Source organism: Oncorhynchus tshawytscha, linkage group LG16, assembly GCF_018296145.1.
Source record: "Oncorhynchus tshawytscha isolate Ot180627B linkage group LG16, Otsh_v2.0, whole genome shotgun sequence".
NCBI classification, from domain to species: Eukaryota; Metazoa; Chordata; class Actinopteri; order Salmoniformes; family Salmonidae; genus Oncorhynchus; species Oncorhynchus tshawytscha.
In genome coordinates, this window is record NC_056444.1 from 40,367,025 (window position 1) to 40,390,139 (window position 23,115).

Consider the following 23,115-nt stretch of genomic DNA (forward strand, 5'->3'; position numbering starts at 1 on the left):
TTACTCATCTCATATCTATATACTGTATTTTATACCATCCATTGCATCTTGCCTACGCCGCTCTGTCAATGCTCATCCATTTATTTATATGTATATATTCTCATTCCATTCCTTTACTTAGATTTGTGTGTATTAGGTAGTTGTTGTGGAATTGTTCGATTACATGTCAAATACTGCAACACTGTCGGAACTAGAAGCACAAGCATTTCACTGCACTCGCAAAAACATCTGCTAACCATGTGTATGTGACCAATACAATTTGATTTGATTTGAAATGCTCCCTTAGTCCAGGACTAGGCTTAACCTGTGTCCAGGAAACAGTTTCTACTCTGTTGCTGCTACGCTGGCTTGGTTGAAGTCTCTGTTCAGCTATTACATTCCACTCCTTGCCACTCCTGTCATTTGCCAAAGAGGCTGGCCAATCGGCAATCTTCAAATATGAACATTCTATCATGAATGAGCTCGAGGAGATTTGATTCCTGATTCAATATCCCTCAGCGCTATCGTTCAATGACAATGTTTATGCAAATTAGACTGTCAGGAATCACTGGGCATTCTGACATAATATACATGCCATTGTAAACATAAACATTAGACGCAAGGAGAAAAGAGGATTCCCGTTTATTGCATTTTTACCACCAGCAAATTTGATCACAAATATATATATTTTGGATTGTTCAAAATAAGTGACCAAATTATAGCTTATTGCTACTTCTGGGACACGCATTGGGTTAGGCTACTGGTTCAAGAGCTATAAAAGGGAATACACAGTGGATGGAAGAGAGAGAGGCCAGTGGAGATGCCAGGGGAGATGGATGAATTGCACAAGAAGGAAACAGAGAAGACATATGTGTAAGTTAGAAGTTAATTCATTCATTAGGTTGGGCTATTAATTCACCATTTGTATGCTAGCCAATATATTAGGCCCAGCCTACTACAGTGAATTTAGGTGACCAACTCTACCTTTGCTATGCAAGCCAGAAATTTCTGATGAATGTTTTGTGCCAATGAATTGAAGTTGAACATGGCTAAATGTGTCAATTTAATAAAATAAATTAAATACAAAAAGTATAGTGACTACTGTCTAGGCCTATTTAATGAAACCCTGGCTGTTGACATAGGGAACAGATTGCAAAGCAGGCAATCAACGATTCCCCTCTGAGCTCCGTTTTGGAAATGCCTACTTCACGTTTTCATCCATAAACACATATCAAATGCAAGTGTGCTGTCCAGCAGCTCACAGCAGGGTGGTCTTTTCATTAGGAGGGGCGTCAACTGTCCAGCAGCTCACAGCAAGATGGCCTTTTCATTAGGAGGGGTGTCAACTGTCCAGCAGCTCACAGCAGGGTAGTATTTTCATTAGGAGGGGCATCAACTGTCCAGCAGCTCACAGCATGATGGCCTTTTCATTAGGAGAGGCGTCAACTATGGATTGAAAAATAATGATTATGAGCACATTACCTCAATTTAAATATTAGGCCTACGTGGACATCTATACAATTGGCAGCGAAGCCTGAGTGATCAGTGTAGCCTTTTATCATCTAGACATGATGTCAAATTATCTTTGTGCCTAGAATAAAAACCACTTGGTTTCCGTCATAGACTCAATTGAATGAAAATAATGTATAATTACAGTGGGCAGATTGGGAAAACTAATGTCCATTCTGAAAGTATCCTAAAGTAGCCTGTCTGGACTCTGTCTGGACTCCAAGGTAGGATGGACACATAATATAACTGAAATGAGCATTTCAACATTTCAGAAATGTAAGCAACTCATTAACGGTATGCAAGTGAAGCAAACCTATCTCGATTGAATCTTGTAGCCTAATACCTTCCGTGTCATTATTTATCTTTCTCTCATCTACAGTCCTCTCTTGCCACTTTGATCAACACTATCTTACATTGACACTGCCTTCTCACAAGGGAATGGCCGCAGCAGGTCGTAACAGTATTGCTTATTGTTGTTCTTAAAATGATCATTCTAGATTGCGACAGATTTGCACACACCTCATGTTCCATTTACGTTCCATGACGTTGATTTATGGTGCAACTGCGCCGTGAATCTGCCTGCATATTGAACGTGGAGATTGACAAAAGGCCAATGTCTTTGGCAAACGACAGGAGTGGCAAGGAGTTTAATTCTAGCTAAAAAAAGACCGGAACCAAGACTACTGCTACGCTGAATGTGCTGCTAAGCTCTTATACAGGCTACAAATGTACTACTCTCCAGTCCCGTTGCACGATGGGAACCAGTAAGAGTGAACAAAACAGTTAGGCTGGGCCTGCTGTCTTCAATTAGCCCAGTTTCCGTGCAGTGTCTGAGACTGCCATGGCCCTTTAGTCTGCTGCGTGTCAGAGTCAGAACGAGTCCCATTCAGCAAGGTCTCCCTCCGTGCTCTAAATTCCATCGCGAGCGGAATTGTGTTCCGCCCCATTTCCGACGTAAAACAAGCGGTTTGGGCCTCCATACTGGAAACATGTGAGAGGAGTGTCATAGAAAGAGTGGTGTGTCACGGAAGGAAGCAGTCTCGGAGTTCAAAAGCAGATAGAATCACATGAACGTGCTTGGGCTCTTACCACACCATATGCACCATATACTTCATACTTTTGGCCATAGTGTACACAGAATGTACAAAACATTAGCAACACCAGCTCTTTCCATGACATAGACTGATCTGGTAAATCCAGGTGAACGCTATGATCCCTTATTGATGTCACTTGTTAAATCCACTTCAAATCAGTGGATGTTTAAGCCTTGAGACAATTGAGACATGGATTGTGTTTGTGTGCCATTCAGAGGGTGAACGGGCAAGACAAAAGATGTAAGTGCCTTTGAACGGGGTATGGCTCCTGGTCTTCTTGGGGGAGAATATACACGACTGTGATTATTCTCTTCGATCATAATCCCAGTTGTGTATATTCCGCCCCAAGCAGACACATCGGCGGCCCTGAACGAACTTCATTGGACTCTATGTAAACTGGAAACCACATATCCTGAGGCTGCTTTCATTGTAGCTGGGGATTTTAACAAGGCTAATCTGAAAACAAGGCTCCCTAAATTTTATCAGCATATCGATTGCGCGACCCGGGCTGGCAAAACCCTGGATCATTGTTATTCTAACTTCAGCGACGCATATAAGGCCCTCCCCCGCCCTCCTTTCGGGAAAAGCTGACCACTAAAACAGGAAACACCCGTGCTCAGGTCTGTTCAACGCTGGTCCAAACAATCGGATTCCACGCTTCAAGATTGCTTCGATCACGTGGACTGGGATATGTTCCGCATAGCGTCGAACAACATTAATGAATATGCTGATTCGGTGAGCGAGTTTATTAGCAAGTGCTTCGGCGATGTTGTACCCACAGCGTCTATTAAAACTTTCCCCAACCAGAAACCGTGGATTGATGGCAGCATTCGTGCAAAGCTGAAAGCGTGAACCACTGCTTTTAATCACGCAAGGTGACCGGAAACATGACCGAATACAAACAGTGTAGCTATTCCCTCCAGAAGGCAATCAAACAAGCTAAGCGTCAGTATAGAGACAAAGTAGAGTCACAATTCAACGGCTCAGACACGAGAGGTATGTGGCAGGGTCTACAGTCAATCACGGACTACAAAAGAAAAACCAGCCCCGTCGCGGACCACGATGTCTTGCTCCCAGACAAACTAAACAACTTCTTTGCTCGCTTTGAGGACAATACAGTGCCACTGACACGGCCCGCTACCAAAACCTGCAGGTTCTCCTTCACTGATTTGATTTGATTTAATGTTTTGTACACTCGGTGTATACACAAATGAAATCATTACATTCTTTATTAGTTTCACCCTTCCACAAGGAATGCCTTTTGCATTTTTAAAAGCATCCCACACACAGAGAGAGTTCTTGGCCTCTGCTCAGAGCATCCTGCAAAGTACGGAGTAGGACAACAGCCATCTCTCCAGCTGTACAGGAGCAGTAAGCCTAAATCCTGCCTGCAGCCCTGCACTAATCCACTCATCACTCAGATTAAAATACACTCTTTTGTAAATGTTAATCCAGACCACAGCAGCATGAGTGTGCATGCCGCTCAGACATGGTCAAATTGACTTAGACAGAGACCACTGAGGAAGAGCGGTAATGAGGATTTTGTTGTCGTTGCAGTGGATAATATACAACCATTATGTCAGCAAAAAGACTTAAGTTGTCTGATATAACAGCTGTACTGGGAGCACATTGCATGTGTTGTATGCTGATTGGACTGGAGTAATTTGTCCATATAAATTAATGTAGAACCTCTGTGGCTTTGTCCTAAATTATACCCTATTCCCCATATAGTGAATAAACTATACTAAATAGGGAATAGGGTGTAATTTGGGACGAACACTGTATGTATGTAGCCTACTGTAAGCACTGGTTGGCTCTGATTTGGACCAGTGAAATCATCATAATGGAATGACATACTATAGACCAATTCTAAGAGCATTCTATTCACAATAACATCCAAGCTCTGTCTGAGATCTGGAGTGACATCATAATTCATACAAAGGTGAACCCAATGAAACGTCACTACTGCACTATTGCATCGTGAGTTGATTATAGTAACATAAAAGCTGCGGTACTAGGTGCATGTGTAAAATGTGTGTGTGTGTGTGTGTGTGGATAAATCGTCTAATCTGAAAGGTGCTATAGGGGCATCTAGTGGTGACAGTAGTCATGCAATAAAACGATTATCTCTTGTCTATGCAGTCCTTTTGTTATAGATTGTGTGTGTGTGTGTGTGTGTGTGTGTGTGTGTGTGTGTGTGTGTATGTGTGTGGCAAAAACAGTTGCTACTGTGTCAGAGTATACTGTGCAGAGCCAAGATACTTCTATTTATTCTGTCTATAACTGGGCATGAGTCCACCCAAAAACTCATACCAAGACAATCAGGCACTGTTAGAGACCTGAACCAGCCCAAAGTCAAATTTAGGGGAAAAAGCAACACAAATGGCAGATATTTCAGATTTTCGGAAGCACCTCGTCTCATGTTGACCAAGTCTCCCGCTGCCCTGCCATTCCCCCCCTTAAATGCCAGGGAGGAGGAACCCTTGAATGTTTCTCCCACTGTGCTCCATTAGGCTGATGTACAAATGAAAAGCCTGTCCCCCCTTAAACTCATTCTATCGGTTAGACAGCATTACAGCCCAGACACTCACACACAAAGAAGAGGGATGAAATAAACGGAGTAAAGCCCATTAAAAACTCTGCCGTCAGCCAAGCATGAGCCATGTGGACATCGCTCTCTGCCGCCCACTGACTGCATCCTAATCTCTCTCCGTCCGTCCGTCCCCATATAAACATGGGATAAAAGATCAATCGACTGCCTCTTAGTTTGGCTGGCTGGCTGGGTGCACATGATGCCAAACGGCAGAGTTCTGTAGAGAGAGCTGCCGGTCTGCTGAGAGTCGATAGAGAAAAAAAATGGTCTCAGTAAGACCGTGTATAGTCTCAGTTAGACAGGGTGCAGAGAAATCTGCAAGGTTGCAGATAAACAGGTGTGTGTGTGTGTGTGTGTGTGTGCCTGCGTGTATGTGTTTACACTTTCAGGCAAACATGTACATACATACACTCCGAAAACATGTGCATGTGCCTGCATGTACACACACGCATGCGCACATACACATGACTTTTGAACGAGCTACAGGTATTCCTAGAAAGCGTCATTACATGAACCGTTTCCTCAGTGTATTTGTTGTTGACAACAGCAGAGCATTACTAAGACTCATGCAGTACGCAGTATGCCTCCGGTGTTCCCTCTCTGTCTCTGTCCTAAATTGAGAGAATTAGGCAGCAGACTCACGTATGGAAGCTGTGCTCTCCGGCGATGGCCCAGCCCACAGCACGGCATGAAGGGAACCAGGGGGGTTCAGGAATGGACGGCAGCCGCCTCACAAACACCGTGTCAGGCAGCAGCATCCACTCAGCCTCGGTCCATGGCTTTACACTCTGCCCGCAGGGGGGAGCAGGAGAGGAGAGGAGGGGTGGAGGTGGAGAGAAAGAGAGAGAGAGAGAGAGAGAGAGAAAGAGAGAAAGAGAGAGAGAGGGAGGGGACGAAGGAAGGAGACAGAGGGACGGAGTAGCAATAGAGAGCAGAGGAGACTGTCGTATCCACGCCGAGCCCCCCTCCTCCCCTTCCACACGTGCACTTAGATCCTCACAGACAGACCCAAGCACTATCTAACTCTCGGCAGGGCAGTTTCCACGGTGAATTCGACCCTGTGCCTCCTTAGCCCTCCAGCCCGCCCACATGTCCCACAGCACAGCAGAGAGGCAAAGAGAGTAGAGTGCCTCTGAGTGAGGCACAGGTCTGTTGCAGCACTGCCAGTTACCCCACCTTAAATCCTTATTCCTTATTCTCTTCAGCACCCCAGGGTTGCTCCTCTATCTAGCTTTAACCAAATCTTCTGCAGTGCTGCTGCTTTTCAGCTCCCTGCTGTGGCTGGCTGGCTCCCTTGGTTCTGGTGTGTGTGCTGTGACAGTGTCCTGTAGAGGCTCCTGGGGGACACGCGGTGCAGACATGGGTTCTGAATCAGACGCGGAGGTGGAGCTACTGGTGTCCTTTATTGACCGCTGTTCTTCCTGATGGGGGGGCGCCGCCTTCGCCACTTCTCCCTCTCTGCCACCTTGGGTTCAGTCAGATGGGTGGACAGGAAAGAGTCAACAGGGCTTTTTCTCTCTCTTCTTTGCTGGCAGGGAGAGTTCTACAGGGCAGTGGTCAGGGCAGAGGCTCAGACAGAGAGCTGGCTGCTGGGCTGGCTGGGGAGAAATGAGACGGTGTGTCTTGTTGTGTCTGTTTGTCTGGTGCAGAGAGCAGCAGCAGTAGCAGGACTCTCTCTCTCTTTCACTCTCCCTCTGGTGCAGAGAGCAGTCACAGATTCTCTGACTCAGTCATGTCTGAGCACTGAGTGGAACGCTGGCTTCATCGCTCCTCTCTCCCCCCCCTCCCCCTCCTCTTTCCTTACCCTGCCCAGTGCACTCCGCCTAACAGATGATTAAGTCCAGACCTTATATACTCACTGCTGTGTCTCTGCTGTGATCAAGCCTTCCATCTCCTTACCCCCCCCGCACTCGCTCAACCTACCCTTCCCCGAGAGGAGAGGGGCATAACAGAAAGATAGCGAAGGAGACAGAGAGAGAAGCTTAGAGAGGAAAGGGGCATAACAGAGGGATAGGGAAGGAGAGAGAGAGAGACTGTTGCTGTGCGTTTCCCCTATCTTTATCATTGTCGCCTCCCTGCATTGAAGACACACACAGAATGAATTTCAATTGGCCACCGGCACTACCAGCTTATAACATTAGCTTTACCCTCACGTTCTCTCCCTCTGCCTCCATCAACCCTGACGGCACACCCCAAAATAATTTCTTTATTGCTCACTCCCTCTACTATCCGTCTCTCCCTCATTCTTGTTCCCTCTCTCTCTCTACCGCTCACCATCTCTTTTACTTTCTCTCCCTCTCTCTCTCCCATTGATGGGAATCCTCTCCCTTTCGGTGTCTCAAAGGCCGGTATTTATGAGTACATTCACTCTGCCTTTTCCTCTCCAGGGGTGAGCTGTGCTGTTAGCGTCACACACTTTCAGTAAGCAGCAGCATTTCTTCAGACTCTCTTCATTCTACAGGAACTGCCAGGGAGTCACTTCAAATCCAAATCAAATCAAAGTTTACTGGCCGCGTACACAGTTTAGCAGATGTTATAGCGGGTGCAGCAACATGCTTATGGCACTAGCGCCGAACAATGCAGTAAAATGTCAACAAGTGTCTTCAGTGTCTGCCGTCCTTATAGGACAATGTTGCTCTTTTTTTGATTCCGGCTAATGTATTAATATTATGCAGAGATGACACTGATAAAGCTGCATCTGCTGTGCTGTGACTAAAACAGACAGTGGTAAACACGGGTGGCCCCTACACCGCTCCACAGGGCAATGGCAGCCACTGATGGTGTCTCTCTCTCCTCTCCTCCACTGCTGCTGCTAATATACAGTGACTTCGGAAAGTATTCAGACCCCTTTACTTCTTCCACATTTTGTTATGTTACCACATCATTGTAAAATGGATGAAATAAAATACATTCCTAAGCAATCGACACAAGACACCACAAAATGGCAAAGCAAAACAGTTTTGAAAAATTAGAATAATACAAAAAACAGAAGTGCATCTGTTTTCATTGATCATCCTTGAGATGTTTCTATAACTTGATTGGAGTCCACCTGTGGTAAACTCAGTTGCTTGGACATGATTTGGAAAGGCACACACCTGTCTATATAAGGTCTCACAGTTGACAGTGCATGTCAGAGCAAAAGCCATGAGTTCGAAGGAATTGTCCGCAGAGCTCCGAGACAAGACTGTGTCGAGCACAGATCTGGCGAAGGGTACCAAAACATTTCTGCAGCATTAAAGGTCCCTAAGAATGAAAGAAGTTTGGAACCACCAAGACTCTTCCTAGAGCTGGCTGTCTGGTGAAAATGAGCAATCGGAGGAGAAGGGACTTGGTCAGGGAGGTGACCAAGAACCCGATGGTCACTGACAAGAGTTTTAGAGTTCCTAAAGAATCTTCCAGGAGAACAACCACCTCTGAAGCACTCCACCAATCAGGCCTTTATGGTAGAATAGTGTGACGGAAGCCACTCCTCAATAAAAGGCACATGACAGCCTGCTTGGAGTCAATGTAAATAGTCCGGGTGGCCATTTGATAAATTGTTCAGCAGTCTTAATGCTTGGGCGAAGAAGCTGTTAAGGAGCCTTTTGCACCTAGACTTGGAGCTCCGGTACAGCTAGCATAGAGAACAGTCTATGACTTGGGTGACAGGAGTCTTTGACAATTTTCTTTGGCACAGGATACTGGATGGCAGGAAGCTTGGCCCCAGTGATGTACTGGGCTGTACACACTACCCTCTGTAGTGGCTTATGGTCAGATACCGAGCAGTTACCATACCAAGTGGGGATGTAACCGGTCAGGATGCTCTAGATGCTGCAGCTGTAGAACTTCTTGAGGATCTGGGGACCCACAACAAATCTTTTCTTCACGACTGTCTTGGAGTGTTTGGACCATGATAGTTTGTTGGTGATGTGGACACCAAGGAACTTGAAACTCTCGACCCACTCCATTACAGCCCCATTGATGTTAATGGGGGTCTGTTTGGCCCTCCTTTTCCTGTCCACAATCAGCTCCTTTGTCGTGCTCACATTGAGGGAGAGGCTGTTATCCTGGCACCACACGGCCAGGTCTCTGACCTCCTCACTATAGACTGTCTCAACATTGTGTCGTCAGCTAACTTAATGATGGTGTTGGAGTCATGCTTGGCTATGCAGTCGTGGGTGAATAGGGAGTCCAGGAGGGGACAAAGCCTACCCTTACCACCTGGGGGCGGCCCATCAGGCAGTCCAGGATCCAGTTGCAGAGGGAGTTGTTTAGTCCCAGGGTCCTTAGCTTATTGATGAGCTTTATGGGCACTATGGTATCGAACGCTGAGCTGCAGTCAATGAACAGCATTCTCACATAGGTGTTCCTTTTGTCCAGGTGGGAAAGGGCAGTGTGGCGTGCGATTGAGATTGCATCATCTGTGGATTTGTTGGGGCCTCCGACGTGAGTGCTATGGGGCGGTAGTCATTTCGGCAGGTTACCGTCGCTTTCTTGGGCATTACAAACTCGGTCAGGGAGAGGTTAAAAATGTCAGTGAAGACACTTGCCAGTTGGCCAGCGCATGCTCGGAGTACACGTCATGGTAATCCGTTTGGCCCAGCGGCCTTGTGAATGTTGACCTGTTTAAACGTCTTGCTCACATCGGCTACGGGGTGCATGATCACACAGTTGTCCGGAACAGCTGCTGCTCTCATGCACACTTCAGTGTTGCTTGCCTTGATGCTAGCATTAAAGGCATTTAGCTCATCTGGTAAACTTGCGTCACTGGGCAGCTCGCGGCTGGCTTTCCCTTTGTAGTCCATAATAGTTTTCAAGCCCTGCCTTATCTGACCAGTGTCAGAGCCGGTGTACTAGGATTCAATCTTAGTCCTATATTGTTGCTTTGCCTGTTTGATGGTTCATCTGAGGGCATAGCGGGATTTCTAATAAGCTTCCGGATCAGTGTCCCGCTCCTTGAAAGCGGCAGCTCTAGCCTTTAGCTCGGTGTGGATGTTGCCTGTAATCCATGGCTTCTGGTTGGGATATGTACACACGGTCACTGTGGGGACAACGTCGTTGATGCCCTTATTGATTTAGCCGGTGACTGAGGTGCTATACTCCTCAATACCATTGGATGCATCCTGGAACATATTCCAGTCTGTGCTACAAAACAGTCCTGTAGCATAGCATCTGCGTCATCTGACCACTTCCGTATTGAGAGAGTCACTGGTACTTCCTGCTTCGGTTTCTTCTTGTAAGCAGGAATCAGGAGGATAGAATTATGGTCATATTTGCCAAATGGATGGCGAGGGAGAGCTTTGTATGCGTCTCTGTGTGTGGAGTAAAGGTGGTCTATAGTTTTTTTCCCTCTGTTTGGAAGTGACATGCTGGTAGAAATTAGCTAAGTTTGCCTGCATTAAAGTTCCCGGCCACTAGGAGCGCAGCTTCTGGATGAGAATTTTCTGGTTTGGTTATGGCCTTACACAGCTCGTTGAGTGCGGTCTTACTGCCAGTATCGGTTTGTGGTGGTAAATAGACAGCTACAAATAATATAGATGAAAACACTCTTGGTAGATAGTGTTGTCTACAGTTTATCATGAGTTACTCTACCTCCGGCGAGCAATACCTCAAGACCTCTTTACTATTAGACATCGCGCACCAGCTGTTATTGACTAATAGACTCACACCCCCACCCCTCGTCTTACTAGACGTAGCTGTTCTGTCCTGCTGATGCATGGAATACCCAGACAGTTCTATATTATCCGTGCTGTCGATTCAGCCACGACTCGGTGAAACATAAAATATTACTGTTTTTAATGTCCCATTGGTAGGATAATCGAGAAATGGAGATCATCCAGTTTATTTTCCAGTGATTGCACATTGGCCAATAGAATGGATGGTGGAGTTGGGTTACCCACTCACTGACAAATTCTCACAAGGCACCTCGATCTTCGCCCCCTATATTTCCATCTTTACTTCGCGTGAATGACAGGGATTTAGGCCTGGTCTTGAGGAAGCAGTATATACTTTGCGTCAGGCTCATTAAAGAAATAATCTGAGTAAAACAAACAAAATAGCACAGTTGGTTAGGGGCTCACAAAACAACAGCTATCCCCTCTGGCGCCATTATCCAATGGGACCCTATTCCCAAAATAGTGCACTACTATTTTATTTGTATTTATTTTTTTACCCTTTTTCTCCCCAATTTAGTGGTATCCAATTGGTAGTTACAGTCTTGTCTCATCGCCTGTACTCCACGGACTCAGGAGAGGTGAAGGTCGAGAGCCGTCCATCCACCTGAAACACAACCAACCAAGCCACATTGCTTCTTGACACAATGCCTGCTTAACCCAGAAGCCAACCTCACCAATGTGTCGGAGGAAACACCATACACCTGGTCAACCGTATCAGCATGCATGCACCTGTCCCGCCACAGGAGTCGCTAGAGCACAATGGAACAAGGACATCCCTGCCGGGAAACCCTGCCCGAACCCGGATGACGCTGGGCCAGCTACGACAACGCCTGGACTCAAATCAGGATCACTAGTGGCACAGTTAGCACTGCAATGCCTTAGACCACTGCACCACTCAGGAGGCTATAGAGCACTACATTTGACCAGAGCACTATAGGATATATGGTGCCAATTCAGACGCAGCCATAATCTCTCTGTGACGAGCCCCTCTCTTTGTTCATGCTGCTACTCTCTCTGCTCCAGTACGCTCCACAGGTTCCAAAGAGACATTTGTCACGAGGACAATCGGAATGTGACTTCTACTGTCATATCGAAGGCTAGAGAGATGGTCGGGGAAAGGGGCAAACACAGTTCTCTATAGGCCAGGCCAGTTTGACAAAAGAACGGTCTGTGTCCCAAATGGTACTGTATTCCCTATACAGTGCATTCGGGAAGTATTCAGACCCCTTGACTTTCCCCACATTTAGAATTCCTTATTCTAAAATGGATTACATTGTTTTTTTTCACTCATCAATCTACACACAATACCCCATAATGACAAAGTAAAAACAGGTTTTTAGAATTATTTTTGTAAATGTATTAAAAATATAAAACTGAAATTTGACATTTATATAAGTATTCAGACACTTTACTCAGCACTTTGCTGAAGCACCTTTGGCAGCGATTACAGAGTCTTCTTCGGTATGACGCTACAAGCTTGAAACACCTGTATTTAGGGAGTTTCTCCCATTTTTCATTGCAGATCCTCTGTCAGGTTGGATGGGGAGCATCGCTGTACAGATATTTTCAGGTCTCTCCAGAGATGTTCGATCAAGTTCAAGTCTGAGCTCTGGCTGGGCACTCCTGCATTGTCTTGGCAGTGTGCTTAGGGTCGTTGTCCTGTTGGAAGGTGAATCGTTGCCCCAGTCTGAGGTACTGAGCGCTTTGGAGCAGGTTTTCATCAAGGATCTCTCTGTACTTTGCTCCGTTCATCTTTCCCTTGATCCCGACTAGTCTCAATCCCTGCCGTTGAAAAACATCCCCACAGCATGATGCTGCCACCACCATGCTTCCCCATAGGGATGGTATTGGCCAGGTGATGAGCGGTGCCTGGTTTCCTCCAGAAGTGACCCTTGGCATTCAGGCCAAAGAGTTCAATCTTGGTTTCATCAAACCAGATAATCTTGTTTCTCATGGTCTGAGAGTCCTTTAGGTGCCTTTTGGCAAACTCCAAGGGGGCTGTCATGTGTCTTTTACTGAGGAGTGGCTTCCCTCTGGCCACTCTACCATATAGGCCTGATTGGTATAGTGCTGCAGAGATGGTTGCCCTTCTGGAAGGTTCTCCCATCTCCACAGAGGAACTCTGGAGCTCTGTCAGAGTGACCGTCGGAGTCTTGGTCACCTCCCTGACCAAGGCCCTTCTCCCCCAATTGCTCAGTTTGGCCGGACGGCCAGCTCTAAGAAGAGTCTTGGTGGTTCCAAACTTCTTCCATGTAAGGATGATGGAGGCCACTGTGTTCTTGGGGAACTTCAACGCTGCAGGAATGTTTTGGTACCCTTCTCCAGATCTGTGCCTCAACACAATCCTGTCTCAGAGTTCTACGGACAATTCCTCATGACTTGGTTTTTGCTCTGACATGCACGGTCAACTGTGGGACCTTATATAGACAGGTGTGTGCCATTCCAAATCATGTCCAATCAATTGAATTTACCACAGGTGGACTCCAAATCAAGTTGTAGAAACATCTCAAGGATGATCCATTGAAACAGGATGCACCTGAGCTCAGTCTCATAGCAAAGGGTCTGAATACTTATGTAAATAATGTATTTCAGTTTTTTATTTGTAATAAATGTGCTACAATTTCTAAAAACCTGTTTTCACTTTGTCATTATGCTGTATTTTTTTATTTAATTGATTTTTAGAATAAGGCTGTAAAAAGTAACAAAACGTGCCAAAGGGAAGGGGTCTGAATACTTTCCGAATGCACTGTAATAGTACGTACAGATAACCTCCAGTGATGCTTACTGTACACCTACTGTAATCAATCAATATATATTAATTCCCTATCTGGACTGGGTAAACCTTTTTAGAGCTCACTCGTCAGAATGAAACACGGCACATTCTTTCCTCGATGTGTTGATAAATCACGTCAATGCTTCATTCTGTGGCAGGTGTAGCAGGTGTCACTGTTTTGATGAAGGAGCATCAATGCAGGCAGAGACCTCTCCACCTTTCGGAGGCAATGGGAGGAGGGTAGAGGAGGGGGGATGAAGAGGGGGGTACTTTCACAATCGATCAGAGAAGTGATCATCACTCACTCTCTGGTGACACAGTGACCATGACAAATAGCTGAGGGTCGTGATACACTGCTCTGCAACACAATCTGTGCTATCTGAATAAGAACACATGGAAATGAGTAGCGTTGTGGGGGTGCAGAGTATCTTTCAGGGACATGGACCTAACAGGTACTATACTATACCACTCGAGGCAACCAGTTACAGTTGAAGTTGGAAGTTTACATACACCTTAGCCAAATACATTTAAACTCAGTTTCACATTTCCTGAAACTTAATCCTAGTAAAAATTTCCTGTCTTAGGTCAGTTAGGACCACAACTTTATTTTAAGAATGTGAAATGTCAGAGTAATAGTAGAAAGAATGATTGATTTAAACTTTTATTTCTTTCATCACATTCTCAATGGGTCAGAAGTATACATACAGTCAATTAGCATTTGGTAGCAATGCCTTTAAATTGTTTAGCTTGGGTCAAACGTTTCGGGTAGCCTACCACAAGCCTCCCACAATAAGTTGGGTGAATTTTGGCTCATTCCTCCTGACAGAGCTGGTGTAACTGAGTCAGGTTTGTAGGCCTCCTTGATCGCACACGCTTTTTCAGTTCTGCTCACAAATTTTCTACAGGATTGAGGTCAGGGCTTTGTGATGGCCATTCCATTACCTTAACTTTGTTGTCCTAAAGCCATTTTGCCACAACTTGGAAGTATGCTTGGGGTCATTGTCCATTTGGAAGACCCATTTACGACCAAGCTTTAACTTCCTGACTGATGTCTTAAAATGTTGCTTCAGTATATCCAGATTATTTTCCTCCCTCGTGATGCCATCTATTTTGTGAAGTGCACCAGTCCTCCTGCACCAAAGGACCCCCACAACAAGATGCTGCTTCACGGTTGGGATGGTGTTATTCGGCTTGCAGGCCTCCCCCTTTTTCCTCCAAACATAACGATGGTCATTATAGTCAAAACAGTTCTATTTTTGTTTCATCAGACCAGATGACATTTCTCCAAAAAGTACGATCTTTGTCCCCATGTGCAGTTGCAAACCGTAGTCTGGCTTTTTTATGGCGGTTTTGGAGCAGTGGCTTCTTCCTTGCTGAGCGGCCGATATGTCGATATAGGACCCATTTTACTGTGGCTATAGATACATTTGTACCTGTTTCCTCTAGCGTATTCACAAGGTCCGTTGCTGTCGTTCTGCACTTTTCGCACCAAAGTATGTTTATCTGTAGGAGACAGAACGCGTCTCCTTCCTCTCCTTCCTCTCCTTCCTGAGCGGTATGACGGCTGCGTGGTCCCATGGTGTTTATACTTGTGTGCTATTGTTTGTACCTTCAGCCGTTTGGAAATTGCTCCCAAGGATGAACCAGACTTGTGGAGGTCTACAATTTTCTTCTGAGGTCTTGGCTGATTTATTTTGAGTTTCCCATGATGCCAAGCAAAGCGGCACTGAGTTTGAAGGTAGGCCTTGAAATACATCCACAGGTATACCTCCAATTGACTCAAATTATGTCAATTAACCTATCAGATGCTTCTAAATCCACAACATTATTTTCTGGAAATTTCCAAGCTGTTTAAGGCACAGTTAACTTAGTGTATGTAAACTTCTTACCCACTGGAATTGTGATACAGTGAAATATAAGTGAAATGATCTGTCTGTAAACAATTGTTGGAAAAATTATTTGTGTCGTGCACACGGTAGATGTCCGAACCGACTTGACAAAACTATAGTTTGTTAACCTCTCTGGGATATGTGGCTAAAAGCCAGGGAAAATGCAGAGCGCTTAACTCAAATAAGTTACTATAAAAATCTAACTTTCATGAAATGACACATGCAAGATAGCAAATTAAAGCTACAATTGTTGTTAATCCAGCCAGCATGTCAGATTTCAAAAAGGCTTTTCGGTGAAAGCACACAATGCTATTATCTGAGGATAGCACCTCTGTAAACAAAGAGAGAAAGCATATTTCAACCCTGCAGGCGCGACACAAAACGCAGAAATAAAAATATAATTCATGCCTTACCTTTGACGAGCTTCTTTTGTTGGCACTCCAATATGTCCCATAAACATCACAAATGGTCCTTTTGTTTGATTAATTCCGTCGATATATATCCAAAATGTCCATTTATTTGGCGCGTTTGAAAAACACTGGTTCAGAAAAAGTCCAGAAGTCCAGAAGTCCAGAAAAACACTGGTTCCAACTTGAGCAATGTGACTACAATATATCTCAAAAGTTACCTGTAAACTTTGCCAAAACATTTCAAACTACTTTTTTAATACAACTTTAGGTATTTTTTAACGTAAATAATCGATCAAATTGAAGACGGGATGACCTGTGTTCAATACAGGAAGAAAACAAACTGAAGCCTGCTTTCTGGTCACGCGCCTCTATCTAACAGTACACTTCAAGTGACCCTCGTTCAAGATGGCCGTACTTCTTCATTGCACAAAGGAATAACCTCAACCAATTTCTAAATACTGTTGACATCCAGTGGAAGTGATAGGAACTGCAAGAAGGTCCCTTAGAAATATGGATTCCCAATGAAAACCGTTGAAAATAGAGTGACCTCAAAAAAAGAAAAAATCTGAATGGTTTGTCCTCGGGTTTCGCTTGCTAAATAAGTTCTGTTATACTCACAGACATGATTCAAACCGTTTTAGAAACTTCAGAGTGTTTCCTATCCAAATCTACTAATATGCATATCTTATCTTCTGGGGATGAGCAGCAGGCAGTTGAATTTGGGCATGCATTTCATCCGGACGTGAAAATACTGCCCGCTGTCACCAAGAAGTTTTAACAAGACATTTGTGGAGTGGTTGAAAAACGAGTTTTAATGACTCCAACCTAAGTGAATGTAAACTTCCGACATCAGCTGTATGTATCAATACTACAAGCTGCCACAGGTTTAATGAAAATACCAGCACACCACTATTTATCAGAAATACAAAGTAATGATTCACAGTGATAAAAAAAATACAAGGACACAGAGGATTCAGATACAAGGATGTCATTGTCTATTATTCTGAGGAAAGTACAACGCGACTTGGCAGGTCTCAGTCAATGTCTGTCCTGCAGACATTCTCAATCAATCAGTGATAATGCATCCCAAATGGCACCTTCTTCCATATACAGTACACTACTTTTGACATGATCCCATAGGGCTCTGGTCAAAAATGTTGCACTATATCAGGAATAGGGTGACATTTGGGACGCACACATGCTGAAACAGCAGGTGCCTGAAGATAAAAACTGCCCTGCTTGTAACAGAGGGCACTGTTCTCTAATGCTTCCTCTCCTGACAGGACAGAGGAAGGAAGGAGAATATGCAGGCATCCATCTTACATCTTGCACTCAGATAAACAAAACAAGGTTACTCCTGGATATATTACACTGATTCTATGCCATTCATGGGCCTGAATGACCATACAATTAACAAAGAAACAATCTACTCTAATACTGCAACAGAAACAAAACATTTCTATTTTAATTTCGTCTCCTTGATAGTTTAGTACCTATTCACAGTGGTGACTCGTCATTCAGGGCAGGTGGGGCAGAGCCTGTTTTGAGACCCACATTTTAAGCAAAAAAATGTCAAATAAAATTATTAAAAATATATATTTTGGGGGGGGGGCTTGCCTGTTTTGCATGTTATCACATATCAGTTTGCAAACAACGTAAAAAATTATATATATCATTGAGTTAATAAAACTGCATACAAACATGGTCTCTTTTTTGTTTTCTTGAGAAAGGCAGCTCCAAAATGCAGGTGTTTCAGCCTAGCTCAATGCTTTCTGTGGTGGTGGCGCGAGCCAGCAGAAAATAGGAGCATTGCGCCGTGATTGGCTCAGTGTTCTGCCACTCATGGGGACACTACATCACAGGCCAAGTCTAAGTCCTTAGTAAGAGTAGACGTTGAACATTTAAGCCCTTTGGGTCCTGCCATAGAGTTACATTAGAAGAGCCCTTCCAAGAAGGCTCAAGGTCAATGGCCACAGATAAAATGACTGATCATATCAACATCTTACTTTCAAAATCTTAGCTAGCAGTCATCATCATGAGTCAAGTCGACAATCTTCTGGCGAATCCTTTTTAATTATTTTCATATGAAGAGAAATAATAAAGAGAAATGCTAGATACAACAAATCGGTGCTCATCGGCCATTGGGCATAAACAAGTTGGAAATAGCAAATTCAACAATGAGTGGTTTGGAAGGAATCAGTGGCTAACTGCAAGCATTGCAAAGCAACCACTTGCCTGCTATTCATTGGAGTGGCTGTGTGTGTTTTGTTTCTGAGTTCCCACTATAACTCCAGAGAATGCCAGACTTTGATGACAAATAACAAAATTTGCCCACAAAGGAGGCTGTCTAGTTTGAGAAACAGACACCTCACAAGTCCTCAACTGGCAGCTTCATTAAATAGTAACCGCAAAACACCAGTCTCAAGGGGCGACTCCGGAATGCTGGCCTTCTAGGCAGAGTTCCTCTGTACTTTTATTTTTATTGGCCAGTCTGAGATATAGCTTTTTCTTTGCAACGCTGCCTAGAAGGCCAGCATCCCGGAGTCGCCTCTTCACTGTTGACGTTGAAACTGGTGTTTTGAGGGTACTATTTATCAAACTGCCAGTTGAGGACTTGTGAGGTATCTGTTTCTCAAACTAGACACTCTAATGTACTTGTCCTCATGCACAGTTGTGCACCGGGGCCTCCCACTCCTCTTCTGGTTAGAGCCAGTTTGCTCTGGCGCCAACAGAGATGGCCGCCTCGCTTCGCATTCCTAGGAAACTACGCAGTATTTTGTTTTTTTACATGTTATTTATTACAATGATAACCCAGGTAATCTTAGGTTTTATTACATACAGTTGGGAGGAACTACTGGATATAAGAGCAACGTCAACTCACCATCATTACGACCAGGAATACGACTTTCCCGAAGTGGATGCTGTGTTTTGCCCACCACCCGGGACAATGGATCGGATCCCAGCCGGCGAACCAATACAACGACGCCGTAAAAGGGGCAGACGAAGTGGTCTTCCGGTCAGGCCCCCGGAGACGAGCACACCGCACACCGCTCCCGAGCATACTACTCATCAATGTCCAGTCTCTTGACAACAAGGTTGATGAAATCCGAGCAAGGGTAGCATTCCAGAGAGACATCAGAGACTGTCACGTTCTTTGCTTCACGGAAACATGGCTCACTCGAGAACACGCTATCGGAGTGGGTACAGCCAGCTGGTTTCTCCAGGCATCGCGCCGACAGAAACAAACATCTTTCTGGTAAGAAGAGGGGGGGGGGGGTATGCCTTATGATTAACGACACGTGGTGTGATCATAACAACATACAGGAACTCAAGTACTTCTGTTCACCTGACTTAGAATTCCTCGCAATCAAATGTTGACCGCATTATCTACCAAGAGAATTCTCTTCGATTATAATCACAGACGCATATATTCCCCCCCAAGCAGACACATCGATGGCCCTGAACTAACTTTATTTGACTCTATGTAAACTGGAAACCACATAGCCTGATGCAGCATTCATTGTAGCTGTGGATTTTAACAAGGCTAATGTGAAAACAATACTCCCTAAATTCTATCAGCAGATTGTGCTAGCAGGGCTGGTAAAACCCTGGATCATTGTTATTGTAACTTCCGCGTCACATATAAGGCCCTCCCCCGGCCACCTTTCGGAAAAGCTGACCACGACACCATTTTGTTGCTTCCAGCCTATAGACAGAAACTAAAACAGGAAGCTCCCGCTCTCAGGTCTGTTCAACACTGGTCCGACCAATCTGATTCCACTCTTCAAAATTGCTTCGATCACGTGGATTGGGATATGTTTCGCATTGCGGCAAACAACAACATTGACGAATACGCTGATTCGGTGAGCGAGTTCATGTTGTGTAGTAAGCTGTTAGAAGCCCATGTGCCTCACCCTAATAATTTGCCCTATTTTAACCAACTCGGTATTTTAAACACATTGTTCGTTGCCAGGGTGTGCTTTTTGCAGACTTTTTTGTACAGCTTTGACAGTGCTACTGATAGTAGTGGTGGCGCTTGGCTTGCACATGCAAATTCAGCATACACAAGATTCTATAATAGAATTGTGTTATTATTTAATGGGTCAAATAGTGTTTTTTTTCACATATATCTGTTTTGACACGCAAAGACCCAAACGGCCTTCAATGTGCCTCACCCTAATAATTTGGTATTTTTTTACCTCTTAATTTCGCCTCCTGTTATAACTTGGTGGTGCACATGTAGCCTATAACCTGTTTTAGAGAAATGTAATCATTGAATATTGTAAGATCTTTCATTGTCTGATATGCACCCTTTATTTATCCTACAGTTTTGACTTGGTGTACAGCGAGTACACTGGAAGAATGGCCCATGTTCTGAATTCTGTCGCTGTACATTTCAAAATTGCTGAACAAAAAGTTATATTGACTACGTCCGTCGTCGCTCGCTCACTAATGTCTTAATCAAAATGACGGATTGCCTCTTATCCGCTTGTCGTCTCCTTATGACATAGTTTGTACATCTCAATTGTCAGTAGAAACCACATTTGTTTAAGCAAGTCAGCCATATCAGCTATATTTTTTTTAAAGGCAGTAAATGAGGCTGAATGAACTGTTCGCAGACATGCCTCCGCTGATGTAGCAGTGGTAAGGTGTTGGTACTGCTGTTGGGACTCTGCTGTTGGGACAGCTTTATGTAGACCTTAACAGTTTGTGGGCACCTTTTGTCATCATTATAGTGCAATGAATGTATTGTTTAGGGTTGTGTTGTGTAGTGGCATTTCTGCCATGCATCCCACATTTTTTGCTTGTTTGCTTCACCAAGACATAAATGCTGAAATGGCCACTGCCTATTCATATAACTTCAACTCTAAGCATAGGTCAAACATGCATGCAAACACTGACTGACAGTCATTAGCTCATAGTCATGATGGATGTATAACTCTCTTTATTTCTTACCACCTGATGGCAGTCTTGCTGTTCTGTGCCGGTAGCTTAAACTGTGAAACGATGTGCTACCATAAACCGGTTTACAGCAGCCAGGCCATCCGTCCTTCTCCTAAGCCATTTATTTAGTATTCATGTGCATTTAAAATAAATGGTTATTCTGTTATTATGATAAAAACAAAAAGCACTGCATATGTAACCAACAAGAAGCATCATGCTCAAGTAGTTGTCTTTGGCTCATAGATCACAAAAAAGAAGTACAGTTGGAGACTTTGGTATATTCTCTCCACATGTGGTGTATCTCTAAACATTGTCAGCAGGGCTCAGGTCTATAAGGTTGTCAGCAGGGCTCAGGTCTATAAGGTTGTCAGCGGTCTGAACAGAGACGACTAGGTTACTCCAAGCCCTGTCTGTGTCCCTTGTATGCATTACATAAAACCTCCTAGGGTTGCCAGATCTGATAAGGAAAATAGCCAATAGGATGCTTACGTAACCCCTTCCCCCCATTAATGGGAGAAAACATAATCTGGCTGATGAAAAGAAAATAAAAAAGTCTGTAATCAAGATAACGAAAAAGGGGTTTCCTGCGACCACACCACACCCTGCCTTTTAGACACCCCACCACCACTAGCTCCACTCCTATCCGTATGGAGAGAGGATCAGCATCCCAAATGGCATCCTATTCCCTACTTACATAGTGCACAAAGTATTACCAGGGCCCATAGGGTGCATCATAGTACACTATATAGGGCACTTTGTAGGTTATAGGATTACATTTGGGACGCATCCTGAGAATCATTCCATTTTGGACGCACAAAGGGCCTAAAATCTCAAACAAATCAGACTGCGATGCCCTTCATTCTTTTATCCCTGCGATTATACAGTATCAGTTACCATCCCCTCAATGACATTCAGCTCGGTTCCACTTTATTTATGGAATCCATCACACAGTTTAGTCCTATAGAAACTACTCATTCTTCCCCCAGAGCTGGGCTGTGAGTTAAAGCAGATAGTGACCACACCACCACTACTCCCACTGCTGACTGAGTGATCCAGACCGCCACTGCTCTCAACTTCCTCCATCCTATACTGTAAACCCCATGGGCAGTAAGAGTCACAGGGCACCTCTTTCTTTCTTTCTTTGCCCTCTCGCTCTTCTCTCTCACACTGTCAATTTAATTCAATTCAAAAGGGGCTTTATTGGCATGGCAAACATATGTTTACCAATGATATATATACTAGATGACTGACAGGGGCACTGTTTTGAAGCCAACACACCTCCATGTACTCCTCCTTTGTAAAATAGATTTTTGAAGCTATAGAAATGCATTTATTCATGTCTACATTCGTTTTTGCCAGGTATATTCTATTACAGACACCTTAATGCATATGTTCAAATGATATGTGAGCTAAACATAACATTTGTTAATGTAAAAATCCTTAAGGTATATTTTTTAAGAGTACTAATGTTACTGTCCCCACTACAACAACAAAAAACTGTAATATGTGTAATTTTGTTCTTGAAACGTTTAATTGAAATACTGTAGAATTCCATTTATTCTGAAGAGCCTCCGATGTACTGAACACTCTGAACACTCGCCCACATGAATGCTGGGATTGAGTCACCATTGCAACAAGTGTGGTGTTGAGGGAGACGGGAGAAGAGTAGAAGGCACTCAACCAACCTCAGACAAGTCGCAACCCAAAATAATACGAGCATTTGGAAGGAATAGGAGAGACTCCAACACTTGGCACACAATGGTTGAATCAGCGTTGTTTTAGAGCTGGGCGATATGGATAAAATTGACCAATGAGCTGGGCGATATCGCAATAAATTGACCAATGTTTTTGGCTATAGACACATTTTCTCTAGTGCCAAGTAATTACAACTGAGATGGGAAATAAGCTACAATGAATTTTTCCATACGCACAAAATGCTTATTTCTCAAAAATGTTATGCACAAGTGTATTTAGATCTCTGATAGTGAGCATTTCTCCTTTGCCAAGATAATGCATCCACCTGAAAGGTGTGGCATATCAAGAAGCTGATTAAACAGGTGCACCTTGTGCTGTGGATAATAAATGGCCACTCTAAAATGTGCAGTTTTGTCACACAACACTATGCCACAGATGTCTCAAGTTTTGAGGGAGCATGCAATTGGCATGCTGACTGCAAGAATGTCCAACAGAGCTGTTGCCAGCAAACTGAATGATAATTTCTCTTCCATAAGCTGCCTCCAACGTTGTTTTAGAGAATTTGGCAGTATGTC

At 44.2% G+C, this 23,115-nt stretch overlaps 1 protein-coding gene across 5 annotated transcripts in view; it reads right to left on the bottom strand.

The window, feature by feature from the left end:
* The window catches only part of LOC112215649 (voltage-dependent L-type calcium channel subunit beta-2), a 131,608-nt gene that overhangs the window by 103,046 nt on the left and 5,447 nt on the right, over positions 1-23,115 (bottom strand). The window contains exon 1 of one of the 5 annotated variants that reach the window (XM_024374856.2): positions 5,818-6,038. The exons of the other annotated variants lie outside the window; for them this stretch is intronic. Coding sequence (XP_024230624.1) covers positions 5,818-5,865 — 48 coding nt within the window. The 5' untranslated portion in view covers positions 5,866-6,038. Of the gene's footprint in view, positions 1-5,817; positions 6,039-23,115 lie in introns of those variants that run through there. 5 annotated transcript variants of the gene reach the window in all.